The sequence below is a fragment of the Camarhynchus parvulus genome, chromosome 15 (genome assembly GCF_901933205.1).
Source record: "Camarhynchus parvulus chromosome 15, STF_HiC, whole genome shotgun sequence".
NCBI lineage: Eukaryota > Metazoa > Chordata > Aves > Passeriformes > Thraupidae > Camarhynchus > Camarhynchus parvulus.
The window spans coordinates 8,540,988-8,560,311 of record NC_044585.1 but is presented as its reverse complement, the minus strand read 5'-3'; the positions used below and the strand labels follow the sequence as shown (position 1 = coordinate 8,560,311).

Genomic DNA, 19,324 nt, shown 5'->3' with positions numbered 1-19,324 from the left:
GGCAGTTAAATGCAGCATCCCTGGCAGAGGAGGAAGGATACCTTAGTGACAGCATCTTTCAGTGGCTCAAGCAAGGAGGTTTTTTTTTTTTCAGCAGTCGTTGATTCCTGTCCAGAAAACCACCTACTGGTTGAGACTAATGTTCTTGTAACAAGAGAAGAAGTGTTTTAAAATTGAGAATAGAATGAAGGACTTGGTGAAAAGACTGTTCTCATATAGAGGAGTGTAATGGGAATCTTGGTGAAGGAGCCTGCAGAGCCAGAATGTCATTGCAGTTTAGGTTGTGTGTTCTTAATGATGGTGAAAAGATTAACATATTGAGAAATAATTGATATGCAGTAATCCTGTCTCTCTCCAGACTGATGGTGTGGATGTACTCACTTTCCCACTAGTTTCCTCTTCTGTTTCATTTTAGCACTGGCTAATACTCAAGGTTCCTGCATGTGTGGGCTTTACAAATTAATTTTAACTCCCTAAGTTGGGCCTTTACAAGGAGTTGAAGGTGTTTAGACAGGCAGTTCTGACTGTCCAGCCCAAAACCCCAAATTCCTCTGGGTAGCTGTGAAGTGTTTCAGATCTGACAGCCACACACTGTTGTGTTTTGCTCTGTAGCTCCTGATTTGAGTCCAAGCTCTGCTGCAGAGCAGTGCCTTGGCACACTTCACCTCAGCATTGAGCACAGAGCTTTCTGCCTAAAGGCTGCTCTGGCTGAAGGGCAAGTGGCTCAGCACAGGAGGCACTTGAATAAAGCCCTCTCAGGACATTCTGGAGACATAATAAACATGTTAATAAACATCTATAATAAACATCTTGGACATGGCAAGATAGGAAACTGTCTTGTACAAGATTGATGTAGATACTGCAAGCATCTGAAATGTCTCTGAAAAATGTCTGTCCTGTTTACAGCTAAGCTAACCTCAATTGTTCTTTTAATTTATTTGAATTGAAACTCTTTTGAACAAGGATTATCATCTTAATCTGTTTTGGTGTAGTCCTAGAACAGTGGGATTTTGATCCAGGATAAACAGTCATGAAGCTCTGCTTTTGTAGGGGTAACTGTGTGTGTTGTGTGATGCTGTTCTCCTTCCTCTTCTGCCTGGCCTCTGGAGTGACCCATGTGCTGCTCTTGTTTCCTCTAAGGTCTGGTACGGTCCGGAGGTCCAGCAGTACAAGTCCTCTTGGTTTTCCCAAAACTGGTGCTTCCCCTCCTTATCCTGGAGAGCATGGATCCATGCCCAGCACTAAAAAGCTCTCCTTTGGTGGTGCCAAGCCGTTTATGCCATCACCACAAGGTAAGATGGCAGCTGGCATGTTGCTGTCCTAATAAAATCGTTTTTGCCTCTTTCCTGTAAAGAGGGAGGTTTTAACCACCTGTAGCTGCCAGGTAGTGGAGAGTTCAGATTGTTGTGTTCCCCTGTGGTTCTTCTCCACAGATGATTTGACAAGTGTTTTGACCTCAGTAAAATGGAGAGAAAAATACCTGTTAGCCCCAGGAGAGGCAAGCTTTGCTTTGGTGCCTGCATCAAACATTTTGCTGCCCTCAGAAGAGGGCATCTGTAAGTGCAAAGTATCTTTTTACTGGCTCGGGTTGGGGTGAGAACAAATGTCAGCCAATTACTGTCAAAGCAAACTTCTGACCAGCTTTGAAAGGGCTTGAACTTCCAGACTGAAAAGTTTTGGCTGAATATCTGTTAGCCTGGTCTAGATGCTAATAAGCAATTCGAGTGGAAAGGGACAAGAGAAACCCCCATGTGCAATGGCTGCAATTTTCTGTTTTCTGTAAAAGAACAGGATGATATAATGAGCTGTTCTATATCCCTGGTGTCTGATGCTCTATTTATTAGTCTCTACTTATGGAGAAATACAGAATATTCATATTCTATTCCTCTGAACTAATATCACTGCAAAGTCAGACTAAAACGTACTAAACTAATACCAGGCAGAGTTTTTTTACCTCCTTTTACAGGAGTTGATGATCTTTTCACCACACAGCTAGGGCTGAGAAGATGGAAGAGATAACTGGCGTCTTTCTATAAACAGGTGGTGCATAGAGCTGTTTTTGCCTATAAAAACTTAATACTGAATTAACTTCTTTTTTATTTTATTCCCTCACAGTTGGAACAATCCCAGAGCAGCCCAGCCAGACTGTTATCCCATCTTCTCTTGGAGCAGAAGTGAGAAGCCGAGTTCCTGCTGCCGGTGCGTCGGTCCTTGCCTTCCTTCCTTATTCCCATGGATAAAGCCAGAACTGTAGTCTCAGGGTATTCTAGGTTGGGTTGGTTGCTTCAGCAGCTTCTCTGGATGTTTGGGCAGCCAGGATCTCTGTGTGCTGGTGGGAGTTGGGATTGTTCTATTCACATCCTGTCAGCCAGCATCTTCCAGTGCTGACAGACCCAGTGTTGCAAAAACTCAAATTTGGGACTTGGAAGCCAATGGATTGAGTGAAGGAAAAGCATCTCAAAACCTCTGACACCTCCTCTGCCAAGAGGCCTGCTTGTTGTGTAGTTTCCTTGCTGCTCTGACAGTCAGAGTTTGTGTCTCTGAATGGGCAGCAATGAAAGAAAGAAGCTGCACTTGTATTTCCCTGTTGTTCATACCTCATCCTCTCACAGATTCAAAAATGACCAGGCCTGGCAGTGCTGTGGCTCTGCTAAGTACCATGCTTAGCTCTAGAAGGTTTTGATCTGCAGCTGTTTGAGCTGTAGATCCTGGGACCAGGCTGTGTCTGTGTTAGGACCAGGTAGTGATGTGGTTTGTCACTCTGTGCCCTCCAGGTTCCTTGGCACCCGAACAGTCTCCTCGAGGGATGGGCTCCCGGCTCCACAGTGCTCCCAACCTGTCGGATTTGCATTCCTGCAGGCAGAAGATAACCAAGCAGCACTCTGACCCTCTTGTTGCTCACTTTGGTCACACCCCAGTCAGCCAGCCTCTGCAGATCCATGGCTTGCAGCACTGCCGGCAGCTCCGATCCTCGCCCAAGCTCTCCGAGTTCATGCAGAGAAGCCCTTTGCCAACAATCATGGGCTCCCCTACAAAGGTGTGCCCAGGAGTCTGCTTCTGAGCCTCTCACAGCTTGATCTTCTGGGTGATCTGGGGATGAGCTGCTGCAGGAGCAGATAACTCTGACCTGGATTTATCAGCACTTGAGAGGGCTGTGCAGTGATCTGTGTGAAATGGGGTGGTGTCCTTCTTCCCTTGGCCAGCAGCACTCAGCAGCTCAGCAGAGCCTGGGCTTGGAGCAGGCAGGGGAAGGAGCTGCCCCAATGGCCAGAGTGACTGACTGGTGGGGACACAGTGACCCAGCTGTGACACAAGTGTGTGTCCAGCAGGAATCCCCAGCAGTGACAGCCCTGTGCCTCATGGGGAGCAGGCACTGTGACAGCATTTCCTCTGCTTACAAAATTCTCAGCAGTTTGTTGTCCTTTTATTTTAGCCTTTCTGGGATTAGAGACAGGTAATTGTTCAGGGTGGGATTTCTATCCTTATTTCAGGCAGGTTGTTAAACAGTTTCATTTTGATAAACAAATGGGGACCAAGAGGAACCTTCCTCCTTAATTTTAAGTACAGATGTCTGTTCTTTTTATTCTTCTTAGGCTGTGTCCCCATTTGAGTTTCCCAAAACCCCAAGTTCCCAGAATCTCCTCACCCTGCTGGCCCATCAGGGGGTCATGATGACTCCAACACGGAACAAGACCTTGCCAGATCTGAAGGAGATGGGTCATTTCCACTGCCAGCAAACTGGGCTGGGGTTGAGGCCTGTGGAAGAGATCAAGGGCAGGTGAGCTGCACTCTGCTTCATACAGTAGTGCTTCATTCCTCAATACAGGACAGATGGGGCAAATTTCAAACCCCAGCTGATGCTAAAGTTGTAGTGAGGCATCTGTAAACATTGTGTAGTTATCTTTAATTTTTTAAAATTAAAAATTGTCTGCAGCTTCACACCATGTTTAGTGTGCAGAGTTTCATCAAGTGGGGATGCAGGACTTTGTTACCAGACAGGCAATTGCTCTCTGTGGGGCCTGTCATGGAGGAGAAGCTGTTCTGGGTGTTCCTTCTCCATCAAACAGTGGCACAGATCTTCAGAAGAGAGATCTGTTGGAAAGCCACGTGCTGGCTGTCATGAGCACTGCAGGATAGAAAGTCACTCAGGTGCTGCTGTGAAGTTTTTGTTACATCCCTCTCTGCACACTGCAGCTTTCCCCAGTGTTCTGGAGGAGTCCTCTAATACTGATTTTCGTTCTTTTCAACAAAAACAAATTGTGCTCTATTAACATAGTAAGGACTTGTATTGCTGCACTTAGTCATGATAGTTTTGTGCTTTCTACAAGTAGCAGGAGGTGCTTCAGAGGCTCTGTTGAAAGAGTGTTTTTTCAGCTCCAGACTGTTTACTGTCTAGTGTTAAGTGGCTGTGGACCAGGAATAGCACAAAGAAGTGAAGTTAGCTGACACCTTGCACCTGTTGACTTCCAGCATCATGTTGTCTGTACTCTTTTTAGGTCTCTGAGCACAGGCAGGCTCACTGACCTGCTCCTCAAGGCAGCCTTTGGGGCACAGATCTCAGAAGCTGGCAGCAGCGACAGCCTGAACAATGAGAAGCCAATGGAAATTGCAGGTAGGTGGGGAGGCCAGGCAGGTCGGGCAGGATGTCCTGGGCTGGGGTTTGCCTGCACCCCTCCTGCTTTGGGAGGCTGCTCTGCCAGTGGCTCTTGGCACAGGAAGCGCCGTGTGTGAGGAGTGCCGTGGTGTTTGCTTTCCCCTGCTCTGTGGGCTGTGTGTGCTGTGTAACTGCTGGCTAGTGGTGTGATTTTTGTAGGCAGGGCTTCCTCTTCTGGCCCCTTGTGAGTGTGATAACCCGTGGCAGTGGTGGCTGGGAGCCAGGCGGCTCGGGTGTGAATGGCTCTGCAGGGGTGGGTGTTCTGGGCGTGCAGGCAGCGAGGAGGGAGAGCAGCTGCAGCAGTGGCTGGCACTGCCCAGGCTCTGTCCCGGGGCCCGAGGTGCTGGGGGTGCCTCAGCGGCCCGTGCTGGTACCCGCTGTGTGCCAGGAGAGTCCGCAGGAACACACCCGCTGGGCGGGGCACCGTGCTCTGAGTAACCTTCCTGTAATGCCGGTCTGCACCTTTCAACTGTCTCCCCAGCTCCCTCAGGTGCTTACGGAGGGACCCTGCACTCTGGTGCCCGGGCTGGGGGCTCTGCCAGCCCATCCCCAGTGGTTTTTACTGTCGGATCCCCTCCCAGTGGAACAACCCCCCCACAGACCACGAGGACCAGGATGTTTTCAGGTAAAGGGCCGATACCTACCTGCCTGTTCCAGTGGGAATGCCTGGGGGCAGAGAGATGTGCTGTGCTCCTTGCTGCAGGGCACTGGTGATGGCAGAAGGCTGCTCAGAGCAATCTGTAAGAGCTCAGCTGGTCCCAGCACCTTTGAGATTCTAGTGCTGGCTCCTGCCAACCCCAGTTGTTGCTGCTGTTTGCACTGGCATTAGTGCCAGAGAGTGGTTTTCCAGTACTGTAAGAGACAGGCAAACTTCTGCTTTATTGCTCTCTGCTTCAGGAATAGTGCTGCAGCTGTTCACAGAACCACTGTTGCTGAGAGGTCAGCAAATGTAAAGATGGCGTTGTGTTCTGATTGCTCTCCCTGTGGGTTTTGGATGAGCTATAAAAGATGAGTGTGACTATCTGTGCCCAACAATTTCAGTGCACAAGGACTGTTGGGAAAGAGCCAGGAGGGCTCTGTGTGCAAAACTATTTGAGGTGTTACTTATGCTCTGAGCTGCTTAGGTAGGAGATGGGGAGATGCACTCCTACTTGGCAGATCCTCCTTGGAGGACACCAGTGCTCTGGCCTTATCAGCCATCAGCTGAGGCTGTGGGGATTGGCCCTTTTGGGATAGAGTGTCTGGGAGCTGGAGTCTCTGTTCGGTTTAAGAAAATGTTTGGGCACGTTTTGATTTGCATATTTGGCTTGTTTGGTTTTTTTGTCTTGGCTGTTCCTCATCTGAATGTACTTGACTCTGTTGTCCTCAATTACAGCAGGGAAAGTTTGGATGTGACCATGAATAAGCTGCTTGACTGGGACGGGGTACATGTGGGCCTGGTTCCTGTGTATAGCTTGCATTTCCATCCTAACTAAAACCACTCATGTCTTTGATTGCCTGGCAGATTGGAACCACAATTCTTTCTTTGTCTCATTTATTTGGATAGTGAGCTTTAAGTCTCTTAAATGAGGGGCCTGTAGCACAGTGGGGTTACTGTCCTGGCTACAGCCTCCAGCTGCTGTTGCAGTGTGTTGGATAGAGGACTCAGACTTCCTGTGTTGCTTTTCAGGGCTAATAGCAATCTGGAAGCAGATCCAAGCACCACATTTTAGCAGGTTGATCCTCAGGTGCTCAAGGGTCTGCCCAACAGTCAGGATGTCAGATGGGAGGCCTGGAATAGGGGGCTGTTGAAAGTGAACCTGCAGCACACACAGTGTTAGGTCAGGGTGACCAAAGCAATGCTACAGGACAGGTTTTGTTTATTACGCCTGTGCAGGAACTCCTCATGTTATAGTTAATGCACACAGTTAATGGTGGAAGGGGGAGACTTGAAAGCTGAAACTTTTCACCCCAAGTGCTTGCACAAGCCATGAGTAAGGACAGTACTAAAGGCAGAGCCTTTCTGTGAATCATCCTAACAATTTCTGCAAACAGCCTCTTGGAATTACAGGGCACCCAGAATGTGATGTTATAGGTCCTCTCCTGTCTCTGAGAGAACTGGAAATACTCTGCCTGTCTTTGATGATCCTTTTGGCTTTGAAGCATTGCTGCCAACATGGAAAGAGCTTTTGGGAGGAAAAGAGGCTGTGCCTCTCTGCAGATCAGTTGTGCATTATTATATTGCTGAACCCTTAGAAGGCAGGGTAGGGCAGTAAATTAAACCTGTGGTTAGAAGAGAAACATCTTCCTCCAAAGGACCAGTGAGAGTGGAGAATACCACCTGGGTAGAATTAGCAGATTCTTGGAGCTGGTATTGGCATCCCCCATCAGACAGAATGTTTCCCTCTGTGGCAGTGTGCCAGGGGTGGGAAAGCCTCTGAAAGTGGTGAATGTATTGTGAGACAAAAACTCCTTTGTGCTCCTAGGGTGGATTCAGTGGTCAAGAAGGGGAAAAGCTGATGGTGAGGGAATTGTCTGATGGACACCACACCTACAGGGTCTCCAGAACCCTGGGGTTAGGGTCTTGACTCAGCTGGTCACTCATTTTCTGCCCAGCCTCTTATTTATAAAGAGGGGAAAGCAAAAGTGCGGGGCATTTAATGGAAAACTCTCCTGGCTTGCATACAGGATGTTCTAGAGCCATCACTTATCAAAGTGCTCATTCAGTGACAGTAATAGCAAAAAGGCAGGGAGCCAGGGTTCCAACTGTGCTGCTCCATGGTGGGGAAGTTGGCTTTGACAGTGTATGATAAAGATCAGCCCAAGATATTGTGGCAGGATTCAAAAAGGGTTTAGCCAAAAAAAGGGTAAAGAACTTCTTCTGAATTGTCTCTGTAAATGATCATCGTTCTTAAATCTGCCTGAGCTTGTCAGCTGGTCTGAGTCACTGAGTGGGGAGTGGTTGTTCTGCATCCAGAGTCCTTGCATCTTCATCCCAAGTACCTCTTGCTGGCTCCTGTCAGATCCAGGATCCTGAATCCTACAGAATTCTCTCTTCTGCATGAGGAATGTCTACCTCACCTGCTGTTAATACCCCCAGTTAATTCCTTTGTCTGTTTTTCTTCACAGTGGGGTCTTCCAGCTCTCTCAGTTCTGGAGGCTCCTTCAGTGGGAGGCACTTGGCAGTGGGAGCTGCTGGGGAGGCCCTGGAGGGCCCCTCGAGTCTCCGGTACACTTTTGCTGATCCCATCACTGCCAACCTGGAAGGTGCTGTGACATTTGAGGCACCAGAGCTGCCTGAAGAGACCCTCATGGAGGTGGGTATGGTATATCCCAGGGGCAAAAGACAGGGGAATAAAAGTAAAGCTTTTATTAAATCCATGCTTTGCTTCCAAAGGTGGAGCAAACAATACAGCAAGTTCCATGTGAGCAAGGCCAGTGAAGTGTTCAGAAAGCCCAGGGTATATTTAGCACCAAGCTCTTTATTCCATGTAACAGCCCATGACTGGGGTTAAAATTCCCCATTCCCCAAGTTGAAATTGCAGCTTGGAAGATCAGTTATCCAGTTTTGTATTAAGGGCCTCTGAAGCCAACCTGCCTGCTCTGGGGCTCTCCTTTTTTCAAAGGCTCAGCATTAGTACTGGCTGACTGAGAACAGGAGTGGCTCAGTGTGTCAGGTGCCTGCCTACTGCACCTGGGGAGTCAGCAGTGATATGGTCTCTGCTGAAAGGATCTGCAAACAAAGTAAACCTGACACTTCTGTTCCTGCTGGGGGAGGTGGGGACACCATGTTCTGCACCAGAAGAGCTGAACCAGATTGTGGAGCTGAAAGGCTGCCAGGCTCCCCTTCTCTGCAGGCTGAAGCAGAGCAAATGCTGTTATAGCTGAGATATATTTGAAATGTAGGTCAGGCTGCCCATTTGCAGTGGAGGTGGGAGGCAGATTCAGTCACGCTTTTGGCTCTGCTTGTGATACCTCCTTGGGTTGTCTGGGACTGGAGAAGGCTCTTTGTGTCTGACACTTGCTGGTGTTGCTGAAAACCCCAAGATACCAAGAGAGATATGCACACATTGTTTTAAGGATGTGGGTTTGCTCTTCTGCTTCAGATTTTGTTGAGCTCATTTTTTCTGTCAGTTCTGCATTGGATTGCATTTGTTGGCTTCATTACCTGTGAAGCCACCAGGGCAAAGGCTTCCAGCAATGATGTGATCACAATAGCAGTCAGTTTAACTGAGCATCCTACCTGGGTAAGGTGACAGAAGTTTGGGGCCCTGCCAGCTGCCACCACTTCAGATGCTGGTCTGAAGAGAAGTGTCCTAAGGAAGTATCAGTTGATCTTGGAATAGCACTCATCTTCTCTGGCTGCAATGACTCATTTGGCTTCAGTTGTTGTTTCTGCTGAGCACAGTAATCTGTTTGCATGTCACAAAACCTTTATAGCAGATTTCAAGACCCTTTTGTTCTCTGTGGAGTTGGCCAGAATGCAAACCTGGCAGGTTTTCTGGTTTCTTCTCATCTTTCAGGGCACTGAAGTCTCACTGTTTAGGTGCCCTTGTTTATCTTGAGCAGTACTGTGGCATTCAGATGGGTGGTTCTTCTGTCTTGTGTGGATGTTTCTTTAGGTGCAGACAAGGCATACTGGAGGCTGGAGTTCAGTTTCTTCTACAGTGCTCTAAAAACACAATACAGAGATGTCTACAGAAGACTTGTGATGGCAAATGAGGCCATAAATGCCAGCACAGTTAACAGAAGCTGACTGTAGGCAGAGGGAGGACTGCCTGTGGTTTAGAGATAAGAGGCTGAGAACTGCAAGATCTCAGCAGTTTCCTGCTCTGCCACAAACTTCTTGTATGACTTGGTAATTACTTAATCTCCAAGTTCCTCCTCTGCTTTTAAAGAAAATTGAGGAAGAGGGAGATAACACTTCCTCACCATACTGGACTGTCCAGGTAGCAAGGTGGTGGGAGGGAGAGATTCATGCTCCAGATAGTCAAAGCTGCCGGAGCAGCCAAGTGCCTGAGCCAGTGAAGGAAAGAAAGCAGCTCTCAGATCTTGAACATGGGGGTTTCCTGGTAAATTCATGTAGGAAACATCCTTACCCCCTTTAAGAGAACTGAGCCAGTGGCTCTTTGAAGACTAGGTTACCCACTTCTCAACAGAGAGTAAACAATGAAGTTGGCATCTGACCCAGGCAGCAATTCACTTTGCAGACCCACAGGCATTCGGTTTTTCCACAAATACTAACTTCCCAGAAATGGTTGCAGTGACTTAAGCAACGCAGCTTCCCAGAAATGGGATAATCCCCTTTGATCTGTAACAGTAGAGGAAAAACTGCTCTGAAATGACCACAGCACTTGGTGTGAGCACTTCCCTTACCAGCTGGGCAGGAGTTGCAGATAGAAGGTTGTCCTTGCTGTGTCCTCAAAGAACCCAAGGCTCACTGCAGTGAGCTAGGAGGGGATGAAGGCTGGGATGTAGGGTGGGAGACACTTCATTGGCAGTTTTTTATGGTGTAGGAGGTTTTCACTCTCATGAAATCCACATTGGCATTGCTGTAGTGGGAACAAGAGCTGGGCTTATGGTGCAGATGGTCTCTCCCCCTTCCTGGCTGACTTCTGAAAGAATCCCACAGAGCTGGGATGCTCCTTGGGAAGGGAGCTTGTAATTTTAGAGTAAGCCCCACCAGCTTCTCCAGGGAGCTGTCTAGAAATTTCTAGCCTGGGACTGTTGTTTGCTGCTGTTACTGTGCAAGAGGAACCGGTGCAGGCTCCAGGCTGAGCTTGGCCCAAAGCAGAGGTGCAAGGGGGCCTGGGGGTGAGGTGTTGTTTCTGCAGCTGGGGTGAGTTGCTGGCACAGCTCAGGTGAGCACCTTCCCCTTTAACCCCCCCTGGCATCCCTCCAACAGCAGGAGCACACGGACATCCTGCGCAGCCTGCGCTTCACGCTGGCCTTCGTGCACTACGTGATGGAGATCGCTGCTCTCAAGGGCAGCTCCAGTGACATGGGCAGCTCGGTGACATCCGAGTACCAGCTCCAGGAGAGCGTGGTGGCCGACCAGATCAGCCTCCTGAGCCGGGAGTGGAGGTAAGGACTGGCAGAGCTGCTCCTCTCCCAAGGCTTCTGGCACTGCCTCCCACCCCACACATCCTCATGTACCCACAGTCCTTGGGGACACGGAGCTGCTGTCACACTGCTCTGTTTGCTTTCTTTGCAGCTATGCAGAGCAGCTCGTGCTGTACCTGAAAGTGGCAGAACTTCTGTCCTCGGGGCTGCAGATGGCCATAGAGCAGATCAAAGCTGGCAAGCTGTGCCTCTCCTCCACTGTCAAGCAAGGTAAGGGGCTGCTGCACTCATGGGGCAAAGGGCTCACCTGGAATGGAGCTATTAAAAGTGTCATGGAGGGGGTGGAGTGAGTGTGAACCCCACCAGGGTGGTGGGGGCTCATTTGTGATTGTCCCCTTGTGCAGCTGGATCTTTATTCACATGAGTACATTCCTCTCTTCACACTGACCTTATGGCTCAGAGCTATTGTCATGCTTCTGTGAGACTCTTCAGCACTAATTGTAAAGGGGGGATGTATCTTATCTGATTCCTTGTATATCTGTCTTAGGTGTTAATGTGTACTTGATGTCCAAGCCCAGCTTAATTACACAGTGCATGTCCTAGGAAGTGCTTACTCAGCAAATAGGAACTTGTCCTGGCAGTGATGATTTTTCAAGTGAAACAAAAACACAGGAAGTGGAGTACTGGTAATGCCAGAGTCACTTCTTTGCTGGTGTTACAGCTTTACATTTGCATCTGACTGGCTGTGGTGAGAGCTGGCTGTGAGTCAGTGATTAGAAAAAATAATTTTTAATCTCCCATTGTAATATTACTGAGGGAGCTTTTGGAAGTACTTGAAATACTTGACCCACCAGCCACCTACCCCGAGAGCTTTGTCTTTGCAAAGTGCTGCCTTGGGATGGGCTGTAAAAAAATGGAAGTTAAATATGAATTGCACACATATGTTGTAGCAGGCAGTGTGGAGCAAAATACACCAGATTTAGCTACACATCTTCCACAAGTTCAGGCTAACAGGAAAGTTGTCATAACCCAAATAAATCACTTCTTTTCAGACGAGATTGGAGCTTCTAGATCTGTAGTGTTGTTTCTCTTTCAGTGTGTGGGAATTGGGCAAGGCTGGCTTGTCTTTGTTTCATGCAGCATGGGGATTTTCAAATGTGTGTGTAGGAGTTAGTACTCATCAGATGTTGGTGGGAGTTTGTGTTCAGTGTTCTGTGTAGATCATGCCATGTAGCTAGGGAGACTCAGCCTGTGGCATCCCTTGCAGTGGTGGATTGTTATTTAATCACTCAGAGTCATATCTGATTCCTGATTCCCTGTTCTGTAACCTTCCTGCACGAGCTGCTGTGCTTCAGGAGAGCAGGTGGCCCTTCACAGCCACCTGTGTCCTTCCTCAGTGGGACAGGAGAGATTCCCTTGCTTAGTCAGTGCTGCTGATCCACACTCCAGGAGCTCCCACTGTGAGCCTTGCAGCCCTTCACAGCACCCCTCGAGCAGCAGAGGCTCTGTATCTGCTGCTGGTGTGTGACACATCCTGTGCAGAGCAAACTGCTCCTGCCTTGTGACTGCTGGGGGAAACAAAAATACACCCAGCCTCAGGTGAACCACACTTGTGTAGGAGTTGCCATGTGCAGGCTTATAACTGGTGAAGGTGACAGAGGAAAGGGAAAAAGCCCTTTTGGTGCAGGGATTTCCTGCCAGTCTCTTGGCTTTAACAGAACCCTGTTGTCTCCAGGTTAATCCTTTGGGGTCCTGCACATGGGAATTGGGAGGCACGGGGAGAATTGTGAGTAAAAACCATTTCTTTCTAAAGTATTTCTTTCTTTTACTGTAGTTGTGAAGAAGCTAAATGAGCTTTACAAATCCAGTGTATCCTCCTGCCACTGCCTCAACCTGAGACTGCAGAGGTTCTTCTTGGACAAACAGAAGCTCATGGATCGGATCAACAGCATCACTGCAGAGAAGCTCATCTTCAGCTATGCTGTGCAAATGGTAAAAACATCACAGTGCCTGGGACTGGGTGAGCACAGAGCAGTGTTGGGCATTTGTGGTTCCTGCTGGTAGCCTTAGCAGCTGGTTCCCCTCATGATGCTCCCCTCTGGAGGCTGGGCAAGGGGGGTGTCCATGCAGCTGAGGGACTGTGCTGGGAAAGCTGGGTCTGCTCTGGGAATGAGCTCTTGGCACTGAGTTGTTGCCCTCAGGTGCAGTCTGCAGCCCTGGATGAGATGTTCCACCACAGAGAGGACTGTGCACAGAGGTACCACAAGGCTCTGCTGCTGATGGAGGGGCTCCTGAACATCATCACTGAACAGGGAGACATAGAAAACATCAGTAAATGTGAGTATTAGGTGACTTTTTGTTATTTCCCCAACTAAAACGTGGGCTTTTTAGGTGCATGGATCAGACATTTCAGCTCCCAGCACCATATTTTTTTCCTTTGGCTACATCTTGGTGGACATAGCAGAGATCTCTTAGCTTGTTACATCTCCTCACAGCCTGACCTCCTGCTTTTCCAACAGAAAAACTGTTAGAAATGCAGGTCCCTGTTCTGAGCCACATTTTGAGAGCTTCCCATGCAGAGCAGTAGCCAGCGCTTTGGTGGAACTTTGTATGTTTGAAAGAACTCTGAAGGAAGTGGTTTGGCAGCAGCAGGGGCCTGGGGTTGGTTTCCAGCCAGAACCATCCCTCTGCACAGAGCACTTGGGAAGGTGAGCCTGCAGTGGCTGCAGGGCAGAGATGGTTGCTCAGCACAGCAGGGGCTCCTTCCAGCACATCTCTGAACCAGGACTGCTCACCTGCCTGGTTCCCCAGCCCTGAGCCTGGCTGGGAAGGCAGCAGACACAAACTCTTCTCATCAGCAGGTGCTTGCTGTAGCAGTGAAAGCTGAGCTCTGACCTGCCTGCTGTCCTTGGGCCTCCTCACCCAGGCAGTCTGCTGCTCTGAGCTGTCCCCTCTCCAGTGCTCTCCCTGTCCCCTGAGGGCTGTTACTCCATCTGGAGGGGAAAGGACTGACTCACTGCTCTGAGCACACTTTCCCTGCCCTTATGGCTGGGGTTTAATCACCTCTGTCACCTCTCACTGCAGGTGGTGGGAAGAGGGGATGGGGAATAACCATCATCTGTAGGAGCTTGGCTTGGCCTGGGCTCTGCTCCACCACAACCATCCCAGCCCATCTGCAGCAGTCCCAGCAGTGTTCCTGTGGCCACAGCTGGCAGACCATGTGCCTGTCCCCTCTGCTGGTCACCCACTGCCTGCCTCAGGCCAGCATCCAGAGCACTGGACAGCTCTAGTTGTCCATGGAGGCAGAGCCCTTGGATAGGTAATGAGAGATCTCTGGCTCCCAGGCAATCAGTCAGTTAATGATCACCAACTTTCACAGCTGACAGGAGGCTCACTGAAGGAGAACAAAGGGAAATGGGCAGGTGGTGTGTGGTACTGGAGGGCTAGGTGAATAGGGAATACTAAGTAGTTTCTGTTGTACTGTTTCTTACCAAACCTAGATCCCATCTTTTGATCCAGAGATACAGTTAATGCATGTAAGAGATTTCTTTTCCCAGCTGTTATCCTGGTATTGCAAGTTCCAGCTTCCTGATTGAGCTGTTCTCTGATAGGCAGTAGTGGGTGTGTGTTTCATTTTAGATCTCAGGTCTATGATTACATATTTCTGAAAAGTAAAATGATGAACCTAGAAATACAGCGAGTATTCCTGTGAGAGGCATGAGTTCCACCAAACATTTAGCTTCTGAAAGATTCTTGGCTCAGCTGATTAGAACCTGGTGCTGTCAATGCTGGATGGACTTTCCCAGTGTAAGCCATGGCAAATGGCACTGGAGACCCTTGAGCCATTCTGCCTGCTGGAAAAAGCTGCTCCAATAACTGGGAGTGAATAAATTCTTCCTAGAGAATGGTCATCCTTTGTAAAATCTTGATAGCTCTGTCAGCACTGCTGCCTCCCAGCTTTCACTGTCAGATCTCTGACTGTTCAACCCTCTGACCTGTCCCTTCCCAGCAGGGTGTTTCTGGTCAGGTCCTCACTGGCCTCATCAGTACCTGGTGATGATTCTCAAAATTCTGCTTAGATTTGTTGAAATTCTGCTATCTGTTTTCCCTTTTTTGTTCAGTCTCCAGTGGTGGTCTTTACATTGGCAGGAAAATGAGAGGCTGATTGCTTGTGCTGTTTTTTCCCCCAGGTAAGCTGTGCATCGAGCGCAGGCTGTCAGCTCTGCTGTCGGGGTTCTGTGCCTGATTCCAGTGGTGTTGTCCTTCACACACCTCACCCCAGCTGATTGCTTTGTCCCCAACAGCCTGTGCTGTGGTGGGAAGCCACTCTGGCAGTAGGACACCTGGAGGATGGACTGCTCACTGTTCTGTTTTTGGACGTTTTGGGAAGTTGTTCCACAGACTCAGATTCCTTTGTGGGGACGTGTGACTGCAGCAAGCACAAATATTTCCCTGCCCAAAGGCCTGGGTGAAGACATAGCTGATGTGGAAAGGTCTCCCTCGTTGTCAGAGGGGGTGAAGGATAGAAGTCTGCTTCTTCCCAGCACTTTGAAGGATAAGACTGCTGCCTATCCCTCTTGCTTAAGAACAGGGTATTCCAGTGCTGTGTCCATTGCAGGCAATGGATGTGCTGAAACTGCTGGCTTCAGTTGATGTCCGAGTGTGTCATTCAGACATAAAGGCCAGTCTGTGTACTTTCTCCTTCCCAGCTGAGAGCCAGGCATCTTCGAGCTCCCTGGCAACTGGAGGCTCCCCTCCACTCTCTCCTTTGTCCTTTCTCCTTGTGTTTATGCCTTGGAGTGCTTGGACAGGAGGGAGTTGGTGTTGTGAAGTAGCTCCCACCTCAACAGACTCGCTGAGTGACGCAGAGGATGTGTGGCTGCTGGGAAGCTTGGAAATCTCATGGCTGCTGTGTGGGCTCCCTGTCTGCCTGCCTGGATGGGCAAACAACACAGGGAAAGGGGCTGTGCAGGAAACAGGAGGGCAACAGAAAGGGTCACACTCCTGTGTTCGTAAGAAGCCAAAATGAATCCGTTCCTCCCTTGGTCCCCCGGCTCAGTGGGATCAATGTGAAAGACTCGTGGCTGTTGAGCTCTCCTGTCAGCACGTTCCTACCTGAGGAAGCACTAGCACTGTCCTTCTTTCAGCTGTTGGCTCAATAACCCCTTCCCTGGAGCCCCCCAAACTAAAAACACTAGCTTTGTGAATCAAAGGAGCACTTTACACACTATGGGAACTTTGAGAAGTTGACTTTGCATCACACAACAACCCAGGAACATCACGACTGTTAGGAATGCTGTTCTTTTTATTCCTTTCCTTGCTTCCTGGTTGTTTTATTGCACTACGTGTGTGCGTATATTAATATGTATTCCTAAGAGTGAATATATATTGATATTGATATGGTTTGTGTGTAACTGTACGTATTTAACTGTACTGTATCTCGTGAGTGTGAGGCAAAGAGCACTGCAGAGTCTGTGCTGTTCCTCCTCCACACCAGGCAAAGCTGACTTGCAGTCTGGCAGTACCAAGATTTGTTTTTTATTTAAATGTTCTTTTAAGGACAGTCATTACAAAGCTCCATGCTTTTTAAGAGCTGAAGAACAGGCGTTAGGATCCCACACACTTGGAAACGCATTTTTAAAGAAGTGTTACTTGCTGCTTTGTTTTTGTTTGTTGGGTTTTTGTTTTTTTTTTTTTTTTTATAAAGAAACCCCGTTCAGTTTTATGTTCAGCATTTCTTTCAAGGAGACTCTGTAGCCAAATGTGACTGCGGGTGCGAGTGGCTGGAGTTCTGGGTGAGGCTTGGGGTGCTGTGAGCATGTGTGTGAGAGGGGAGCTGCCTGCCTTCCATCTGTCTGTGAGAGATGAGTGTGAGTTCCAGAGTCGTGGCAGTGTTGTGGTAGAGCTGGGCAGAAAGGCATCTTTGAAAGCAACTCGAAACCTCAGGCTTAGTTTTTGGGGATCTAAAAATATTTTGCACATGTTGGTTAAGTCCTCATTGCTTTATTTTCCTCTCAAGATTGGCACGTTCAGTGTGATACTTTACAAGAGTTTCAGGAGCAACTTCATGGGCTTTGGAGCTGGCACTGCATTTGGCAACATGGGTGTTTCTGTTCACAGAGCAGAAGTGCCAATAAAGAAATTTAAAAATATTTCCAATTGCCCCCACCAGGGAAGCTTAAGTGTAGCTTTCACAAATGCTTCAGTATTTGGCTCACAGTTTGCTGCTTCTGTGGCCATTTGTGCTTGTGCCTGGGAAAAAAAGAAGAAAAAAAGAAGAAGAAGAAGATAAAAACAACCAACCTCCCCAGCCTGTTGTGGACAGCAATGCCGAGGAGACCCAGACTGCTGCTGAAAGGCTTTGGCCAGCTGTGCAAAGGGCTATGCTGCAGCACGGAAGCACCAAGCCAGGACTGACTCTGCAATACCAAGCCCTGCACCCCAGACCTCGGGCACAGCCCCCAGGAGAGGCCCAGCCTGGACCCACATCTGCTGCCCCAGTGAGCCGTGTGTGTGGCAAGCTCAGCACTAACCTTCCAGCTGTACTTCATTACTTGAATGTATCAAAATCGTCCACATTCAATGTATGCAAGTATATATTGCTCCAAAAAAAAAAAAAAAAAAATTGTGGTTTACAGACCTACAACTGATATATATGTATGTGTTTGTGTATATACATGCAAGGCTGTGTGTGTGTATGTGTATGTGTGTGCATGGGTAGAGATACACACACAAACACAAACGTGTATATATATGTTTTTTTCTCTCAATACTTGAAACTTAGCCACTGTGCTTGAATTTAAAAAAAAAAAACAACAAAAAACCAACAAAAAAATCCACACAAAATAACCCCAAAAGTAGGGGAGAAAAAAAAAAAGGTGATTTATTTTGCCATCACTTTGGTGACTTTCTTTTTTACCTAACTGCATGTAGCGTGAAACCAACTTTTTTGGTGAAAAATATTTATTGCTTTGTAGACAATAAGGTATGCAAAAAAAGAAGAAAAAAAAAGAAAGAAAGCACCCCAAAAACCAACCCCCAACCATTGCTGAAGTTGCTAGTGTAGTCCACCTGCTATTGTCATGGCTTTGTTGCTGTTGCAGCGTTTGTGTCAGGCGTCTTTAATAGATTTCAAGAAACCTCAGTCTGATTACACGTACCTTCAGGTTTGTGAGAGCGTATGATGATGTTCTTTATAAGGTAATGCTTGATACTTTGTCAACATTTTTTATTTGTGTTTTGTGTGACTTTTTTTTGGCTGTAAATTGTACAACACCGATTTAAGACAATAAAATTGATTTGAAATTGTTAGTGGCCTGTTTTCAGTCCTTTATGATCCCTGTTCATGTGGCATCTGGGTGAGGCCTTTCTAATGTGTGTGGTTCTATTTTGGTTCAATTTCGGGTAAAAAAGGGCTGTTTTCTGCCCCCTTACCACAACAGGTGAAGCTTGGGGCAGAAAAGCCACCTTGCCTGAATTCACATAAAGCCTGTGAATTTGGGAAAGCTGAAGCCAGTTGCTGGGTGGGAGCTGCAGTTCCTGGTTTCTCTGTCCATATTACCTGTCCTCTCCTCCTGCAGTGGTTAGGAACTGTCACAAGTTGATAGCAGCCAGTTGGATGTTTAAATTCCATCCATATTTCAGTATTTGTAGGATTATACTGTCAGAATCAGCAAGCTTGTTGCTGAACAAAAAAAGGACTTGAAGTGTGATATCATGATAACATTTGGGTATTTTTAATTCACATTAAATATTTTCCCGCTGTGTTTGTATGCATTGTAATCTGGTTTTTGAACAGAGCAGGTACAAGGCTTAGAATTCTCTTGCCCTTATAGCTTTGCCAAAAGTCACTGAACATGGCAAAAGGGACTCAGAGGATGCTGAGTGTTGATCCTGACTTCAGTGCAGGACAGGTCCCTGTTCTGTCTGGATTGGAATACTCTGGGAGGAAAAGCTAAGCCCTGCATCTGGGATGTGGGAGAGGTGCTGAATTAATTAGTCCAGTCCTTCCATTCTTGCAGAAATTTCAGCCACACAGCTGTAAACTTTCAGAAGCCAAATACTGTAATTCCACCAAACATTTCCCAAAACTCCACTTGCTGAGCTCCATGTGTTTTTGTTGCCCATGAGCATCACTGGCGAAAGTCCTGCCCAGCAGGCCCTCTGTGATGCAGCATCAGCCCACAGTTATTGCACAGTGTCATGGTTTTGTAAGAAAAAAATCTTATTTCAAAATCATCATTTACCATGAGCTGGAATTGGGTTTTTTTTCTTGCTCTGTCCTGTTTATAACCTCTGTTTCTGGCCCCTGCCGTTCCCACCCCAGGGAGTTGCTCTGTGAGAACGGCCCTGCCTAGAAACGCTGGGCTCTTGTTGATGCTGGTTCACACGCAGGGACAGTCAATCCTTTCTCCCTGCAGGGCTCCAGCACCATCAGTCTGGGGACAACTCTGAGAAACTGCACTTCTGTGTGCTGAAAACGTGCTGGCACAACCTGGGCAGCCCTTGGAAAGCTGCTCAGAGCTGAGTAATTACAAATGCTGTTGTTTCTTTTTTCTGCTCAGCACACTTGGGTCTTTGTGTTTTTGAGGATTTGCAGGGGTTTTTTTGTGTTTTTTTTTAAACTTT

At 47.9% G+C, this 19,324-nt stretch overlaps 1 protein-coding gene across 2 annotated transcripts in view; it reads left to right on the top strand.

The window, feature by feature from the left end:
* ULK1 (unc-51 like autophagy activating kinase 1) overlaps positions 1–18,007 on the top strand; it is a 75,579-nt gene extending 57,572 nt beyond the window's left edge. For both annotated transcript variants that reach the window (XM_030958744.1, XM_030958743.1), the window contains exons 18-29: positions 1,141–1,292; positions 2,116–2,199; positions 2,775–3,037; positions 3,594–3,778; positions 4,497–4,612; positions 5,136–5,279; positions 7,763–7,950; positions 10,539–10,717; positions 10,848–10,966; positions 12,531–12,688; positions 12,898–13,033; positions 14,887–18,007. In XM_030958744.1, coding sequence (XP_030814604.1) covers positions 1,141–1,292; positions 2,116–2,199; positions 2,775–3,037; positions 3,594–3,778; positions 4,497–4,612; positions 5,136–5,279; positions 7,763–7,950; positions 10,539–10,717; positions 10,848–10,966; positions 12,531–12,688; positions 12,898–13,033; positions 14,887–14,942 — 1,780 coding nt within the window. In that variant the 3' untranslated portion in view covers positions 14,943–18,007. The remainder of the gene's footprint in view (positions 1–1,140; positions 1,293–2,115; positions 2,200–2,774; positions 3,038–3,593; positions 3,779–4,496; positions 4,613–5,135; positions 5,280–7,762; positions 7,951–10,538; positions 10,718–10,847; positions 10,967–12,530; positions 12,689–12,897; positions 13,034–14,886) is intronic.
* Positions 18,008–19,324: the final 1,317 nt, after the last annotated feature.